This window comes from Penaeus monodon, chromosome 12 (genome assembly GCF_015228065.2).
Source record: "Penaeus monodon isolate SGIC_2016 chromosome 12, NSTDA_Pmon_1, whole genome shotgun sequence".
In the NCBI taxonomy this organism is placed as follows: Eukaryota; Metazoa; Arthropoda; class Malacostraca; order Decapoda; family Penaeidae; genus Penaeus; species Penaeus monodon.
This window is the reverse complement of record NC_051397.1, coordinates 20,823,459-20,830,958: the sequence shown is the minus strand read 5'-3', so window position 1 is coordinate 20,830,958 and position 7,500 is coordinate 20,823,459. Positions and strand designations below refer to the sequence as shown.

General features: G+C 45.8%; 1 protein-coding gene across 1 annotated transcript in view; it reads right to left on the bottom strand.

Annotated features, from left to right (window-relative positions):
- The window catches only part of LOC119579653, a 67,707-nt gene that overhangs the window by 18,212 nt on the left and 41,995 nt on the right, over positions 1 to 7,500 (bottom strand). Inside the window, exon 5 of the mRNA XM_037927564.1 lies at positions 2,857 to 3,009. Coding sequence (XP_037783492.1) covers positions 2,857 to 3,009 — 153 coding nt within the window. The remainder of the gene's footprint in view (positions 1 to 2,856; positions 3,010 to 7,500) is intronic.

Below are 7,500 nucleotides of genomic sequence, written 5' to 3'. Positions count from 1 at the left end.
CCCCACCACCTCGTCCTCCACCCGGGGACACGGGGTCTCTTGGGGGTCTCATATCTGTCGTCAAGAATAAACCAGCAAGCTAAGCCCCTTTTCACTCACCCACCCAAGTCCATCTCTCGTCTCGATCACATCTAGTGACGCGGTGCTCCTAATCTCTCGTCCCACTCATATTCTGGTGGCTTACGGTGGCCACTCGCTTAAATTGGCGAAGTGGTGCTCCCAACTCACGTGTCGTTACATCTGGCGACAGCGGGGGGCCTTTTCGTTTAAACATCTGATGGCAGCGGTGTTCAAGAACCTCACAACGCCGACCATATTCGCCTACCACCTCGCTCCTCGCCGATGCCTGTTGCCGATCCACGCGAAGGGGCCTCCCCGCCTTTTTTAACGCCCAGCCATCGCTACCAAGTCCTCTTCAATCACGCCTACCTGCCCATGTCTGTCCTACTACTTCGTGCTCACCACTCACGCCTGTGCTACCCTCCTGACGAATTTCGCTGAAGATGTATCCTCGCACTCTACTCCGCCACACTCGCAAACCCGGGCCCTCACCTGCCTCGCTAATTCTTCGCGAACCCTCGTCAACAAAAGCCGGGATGTCGCAGTTCTATCCAGCACCAACAATCACCCTCGTTACTATCAAAAGTAAGTGTACCTTTTAATGCCAGAGTAATATTGCCCCCCCTATACCCACCACACCTTTTTACAAGTTGCCTTCTTTCACACTCAAGTAAAACGCCACTCTACGAACGCACACTACTAACTCTATACTATATAACTTCTCCCTGTCAACCACTGTTTTGTTTTGTTTTCAACACAATCACACACTGAGATCAAAACCAAAGTGACACGCACCCTCACTTCACACCTCATTCCCCAGCTCTAACCATCCCGAAATTGATGTATTGTGTTAGTTTTTTTCGTCTAATATAATTTTTTAATCTGATTATCCTCAGATCGCACAATTTAGCATATCATTTATCTCAGAAAAAATGAGTACCTTAGAGTTGAATTAATTTTTGTTATGTTTGGCTGCTCTCATCATATTATTCATGTTTATTTGTGTCGAATTAATAAAATAATCTTTTTTTTTCTCTTATATGTTTTTCTATTAGTATCACTTCATTACTTCTTGCGTATTGTTATATTCTGTGTATACACTATATCGTTCTTTATATCACTGTTCTCATACTTGCCGTGCTATCGGGTCGCTCGTTCACACGTAGATTTCGATCACTGACTATCCTCTTACTTACCTACCTGCCCACTCTACTCGGAATTCACTCTAAGGTTGCGTATTTTACTATGTCCCCATCCCTAGACTAATAACTGAACCCAAATCTCTTTTACGCCCTCTCGAAGTTCGATATCTTGTCCTCAGTAATGCTGGATTTATGCTTCTTTAGTTTAAGGTTTTGGTGAATTATGTATATGGTAGTATCTCCAGTTGAAAATAATGGCAACACATTGGAGACACCATGCTTTATATAGGCTTACTGGGTTACATTCACCGCAAGTTAATTTAAGCCCGGCTCATGGCCGTAAACGAAGGAACCCTGCGCCCGCCGCACCGAGAATTACGCTCATACGATTGAAGCGCCGAGACGCGCACTGTTGATTTTCACCGCAAGTTAAGCCCGGCTCATGGCCGAAAACAAAGGGAATCCTGCGCCCGCCTAATATTTACGCTCATACGTTGAAGCGCCGAGATCCCGCACTGTTAGAATTAAGTTCGGGCCCAGCTGCCTGTTTCGAAGCATATATACTTCCCTATTTACCCCAAAGATATGGAATTCTTATTCAATTAATTTTTCTCTCTTCAATATGATGGCCCTTATTGAACTCGCTAACCCTGACACATCCAAGCAATTAATACCTTACTTGACACGTTACTCTTCTTGTGACAAATTTTTCTTATTGCTCTCATTTTTTCTTGGGAACTTAGTAAGGTGATTGACAAACTCATATCATCCTTCTCCCTTTGCCCTTTTACTGGCCTTTGGGACACTTATATTTCAGCTTTGAAGACGATTGACCCTCCTCGCTACTGAATGTTGCACCTCAGTGCGAAACCCTCTGCCACACCCGCTGCCTGGCACGCGACGGCCTAGCGACTCTCGGATCACCAGGAACCATCTGTTTGATACCAAACAGACCCTCTACTGCATCGTTTCAAGCGTTACAGTCGGCTCGAGGACGAGCCTTGTGCGTGGCCGAGCGATGTCAACAATACGTATCAAGGCCGGATGTACACTTCACACCTCCGTCCAAGCACGCCCCTTTTCCTTGGGCAGGACGCAGATGCAGCCCGGCTTTCTCTTTCGCACAGGAACAAACATCCGTCCTCGAAGGAACCGCCGCATAAAAGGGCACGTCCGTTTAAAGGCAGAGACACAGAGAGACACAGCAGACGGCCCAAAACCACACAGGGTCCAGCTCCACCACCTCGTCCTCCACCCGGGGACACGGGGGTCTCTTGGGGTCTCATATCTGTCGTCAAGAATAAACCAGCAAGCTAAGCCCCTTTTCACTCACCCACCCAAGTCCATCTCTCGTCTCGATCACATCTAGTGACGCGGTGCTCCTAATCTCTCGTGCCACTCATATTCTGGTGGCTTACGGTGGCCACTCGCTTACATCTGGCGAAGTGGTGCTCCCAACTCACGTGTCGCTTACATCTGGCGACAGCGGTGGCCTTTTCGCTTACAGTGTGTGTGTGTGTGTGTGTGTGTGTGTGTGTGTGTGTGTGTGTGTGTGTGTGTGTGTGTGTGTGTGTGTGTGTGTGTGTGTGTGTGTGTGTGTGCGTGCGTGCGTGCGGATGTGTAATTAACGTTATTGCTTCTTAGACTAACCGACCTTTCCTGTTGATAACTTTAAACAGAATCTTAGGAAGGATTTGCAGCCAAATCGGGAAGTCGACCATTGCTCTTGCGCCATGAGTCAAGTTGCCCCACATGTTCAGCCACTGATACATCTGCACACGGTCGGGGATACGGTCCACATCGAACTCTGCAATATTATGAGGTTTATTAGATGTGCAGGAACACAAAGGAGATAGAGAGAGAATTTCATTCCGTATTCAGACACTTCCTGACAACCAAATACTGTATATATATGTTTGTATGTATTGGTGGAGATATTGAAAGATATATCTAAAACTAATCTACCTACCTATGCATTTTTTTGTAAATAAACACACACACACACACACACACACACACACACACACACACACACACACACACACACACACACACACACACACACACACACACACACACACACACACACACACACACACACACACACACACACATACACACACATACACACACATACACACGCACGCACACGCACAATATTATATTAAAATTATATATATAATATATTAATATTATATATTATATATGTGTGTGTGTGTGGGGTGTGTGTGTGTGGGTGTGTTGGGTGTGTGGAGTGTGTGGGGTGGGTGTGTGTGTGTGTGTGTGCGGCATATGCATGTATGGATGTATGTATGTATGATGTATGTATTTATATAAAATATTATATATATATATATTATATATATAGATATATTATATAATTATATATTTTATGTATATATATATATATGTATATACATATATACAAACAGACACAAATACATATAAACAATTCCCTTACCAGGCTTACTAGCTCTATTTACATTCATATCTACTAAAATTGATTAATGCAGCTCTACATTGATAAAGATTAATAAGAAGCCTCTCTGACCAGTATTTGAACCCCTGGCACTCCAGATATGGTTAGTACTACAACAACTGTACCAAACGAGTTATGATAGTGGTGATATTTAACTTTATAAATGTGGTACTTCATTATTTCCCCTTACATCTGACACAAAGTCCTTTCTTTGTAGAAATGACAGTTGTATTGTGAAAGGAGATTATTGACTTCAAAAGGGTTAGGAAAGTGTTCGGTTAATAGAGTTAAAAGATTTTAGCAACGGTGGAAAAGGGTTGGATTGAAAGATTAAAGCATATTCAACCTGTACCCCTCTCTTGGGAAAAGGAAAGATAAACGGTAACATCTATGGAGAAAAGCAATTATCATGGTAAACATCGGCTAAAATGAACCAAAAGTGACGCCGCTCTTCCATTGCTAAGGCAGCTGGTAGGGCCATAAACATATATGATATATTCATACTATGTTTCTGATTCATGATCTGATGTGATTTAAATAAATACATCACTATCAAAATGCTTATGTATGCTACATAGATAAATGTATATATGTATAAATGTATGCTTAAGATTAACCTACTGGCTCCGAGAAAATTTGTTCACTGTAGTATTATCGTTTTGTGAAATATCTCTGCACATAGATGGCTCTGTATCTATGAGCAAAGGAAGAGAAATGAAAATTGAAATGGCTTACATAGTTCCCGTAAATAGATATTAATATATCTATGTACATTGTTATAAAAACAACTTTGGGTTTTTGCCTCATTCATTTAAAAACTGTTTACACTACATCAAAGTGGTGGCCAGATGTACAAAAGTAGGATCCAGCAAGTGTGCTGACACTCGTGGTACTGTCACTGGAACCTCCTCTCTGAGGCGCAGGACTAGAGCTTCCTCTCTGAGGTGACACAGCCTTGGGTGGCTGTTTCACTGAAGAGGGAAGAAGGAAGGGTTCCAAACAATGATGCCTATCTTGTAGGTGGAAGGACATCCCCTCTGGTCTCTCCCCAGGGGTTCACACCTACCCACATATTTGCCGTGTGTGGCATCCCTGTGCGCTGTGGAGACAGGAGTCCTGGAGGTTGAGCGATGCCGTGCATGAGTATGCCCTGCGGCCAGCAACACGCCTTTTTGGACCACTCGTCTTGCTGCTAGCAAGACGAGTGGTCTGATCTTGGCCCGGTCAGATCAATTGGCTGGTCTCCTTCGGGAGGCTAGGGTCAAGCAGTCAATGTCGCCGTTGGCACTCACACTGGTCCCGTGAGTGGCGGTACAAGGCCATTGGTGCTATATCCTCTCACCACCCCTGTGGCTGTTAGACATTAGTTCTAACATACAGCTTCCCCTTGTTGGACTCGGTGGTGGGTGGGGGCGTGAGAGGATGAAATAACTGCCTATTTTATGACAAGCATTCCAAATCCCCCACAACAAAGAGATACAAATGATGATGAACCATGCAAGGCCCAGACTACGGCAGTCACTCTGAAGCCATACATGGCTTCTAGTGGCAAGAGAAAATGCAAAGCACAGGTTGACTCTGTGAGACCTGCTGCTAAAATGGACACGACATCAGCCAAAAACATGTCTGTCCACTAGATTGTCCAGCAGAAGGACTATCGTGCTGGCTTCTCCAGGCCAGCAGCCAAATCAGGATGACCTCAGAGTAGCCCTCGGACGTCCTCCCTGACCGAGATGGGAGTACAAGCTGAACCAGCCGAAACAGCTGTTGCTCCCACGGCCACAGCCCGGAATTTAAGCCGAAAGGGCGGCCCGAAATGACCCAGGCCGGAGACAGACTCTGAGGGTGAGTCTGAACCCCCTAGGCGTTTCCCACAGTTTAAGGTTCCCTCTAAACCTGAAGGCTTCGACAATGCCTAACAACTCGTAAGAGCATTAGAGATGCAGCGAAAAATCCAGTTGTCATCCGAGTTGCCAGAGACCAGGGCATGATTATTATGCCCAAAGACCAAGCTACCCTGAATTTCCTGCAGGAAACTAAGGAGCTTAATGATGGGAAGAAAGTGTGTCTCGCCACTGAATCCCGATGACAGGAGAGTCAAGATGGTGCTACTTGGCTTCTCACTATCATATGATGTGGATGTGATCACATCACACCCAAAGTCGTGGACGCTTCCCGAATGTTGAAAGGGAAGAGCCCAACCAGGCAAGTCCTGGTGACCTTGAAAGGAGCCCCAATCACTACCCTTGATCTGGGTAACTGGGGCTCCTTCAGCCTAAGAACATATGTACCAGAGCCACTTCGGTCACCACCAGCTTAGCTGCAAGGCCAAGCCTAAATGTGGTGTCTGTTACATGACACACAACACCGAAGTGTGCCTTAAGGCAGACAAGCAATGCCAAAGGGACACAAGAGCCAAATGTCCCAACTGTGTCAAAGGGCATCACGCCTGGAGCCTGGTTTGTTCTGCCAAGAAAGAGTCAGCCATCAGGCGACAAGAGGTTGCTAAAAAGCACCCCAAGCACCCATGTCTGGGGACAGAACAAAAGAGAAAAGACTTCCCGACATCCTAAGAGGAAGGTAGCTCCTCCACAGCCGACTACGGATATCTCCAATAAAGAGTTTTTGACCATTTCTAAAATGCAAAAAAAGAACCACAGGAAGAAAGGTTCAAAGAACACTGCAAAAGCCTCCCCAAGAAACGATAACCTTCTCTTTGATGAGGAAGATATGACTCTCCTGTTGACTGCTGTAGTCACTGCAGTAGCAACAGCTTTGGGGAGGTCCAGTGAGGAGGTGTAGGAGGCAGTCACGGTCGCCGTGACGGCAATGACGCAGACTTTTGCAGACCTGAAAGGGAGGAAGCTGAACATAGCTAAAGAAGCCCCACCCTCACCTCAGGACGAGACTCCCCTCCCCATCCTAACCCTGGCCACGCCCTCACAGGCAAAGCCAGAACAGGCTGAATCTGTGCAGCCTGTTCCGAAACAAGCTGACCTTACTCAGGCAAAGTCAGCAAAGAGAAAAGATACACAAAGTCTGAAGGGAGAAAAGCCAAATTCACAAAAATCAGAGCTACCAAAGGCTCTCCACCTCTCAGTGAACCAATAGTTAGCCTGACAAACAGCCCCAAAACTAGATGAAGATCCCTCAACCAGCAAGGACTTCAGAATGGAGTTGTCAGACTCCGACATAAGACTCCAAATCCAAATAGAAAGACGTCTCTGATGTAACTATCACCAAATAACATCATGGCACAATCTAACCATACTACAGTGGAACATACATGGCTTTAATACAAAGAATGCCATCCTCCATGCAATAGTGTGATGAAGGAACACTGTCATGCTCCAGGAGACATTAAAAGAGAGGACTGTTAACTTCTTAGGGTATCATGTCTTCATGCTGCCAAGCATAGCTGGCAAAAGAGGCTTGATCACCTGTAATAGTAATAGCCGCACTGTGGAGAGGATGTTGAATCTCTTGCCTTTGGGATTCACCTTGCTGAGGGCCCCCTCAAACTGTACAATGTGTATAGCAAGCCAGGCTATAGGAGCTTAGAAATCAGCCAGGTCTGTGCTACTGCAGCACAAGACCGAGTGATCATGGAGTGAGACTTCAATGCACACCACCCCATCCTGGCTCCCTACAGGGTACCGGATGCAGCAGGCCATCACATAACCAACATGCTTGAGACTTCCCTGAGATCGCTCTTCTCAATAGCAAAGAACCGCATGTTAATTGAGGGGTCCTAGACCTCACCTTGGTCAATGCTGGTGGAGAGAATTAGATGGTGTGTCGATGAGACTGTCACAAGTG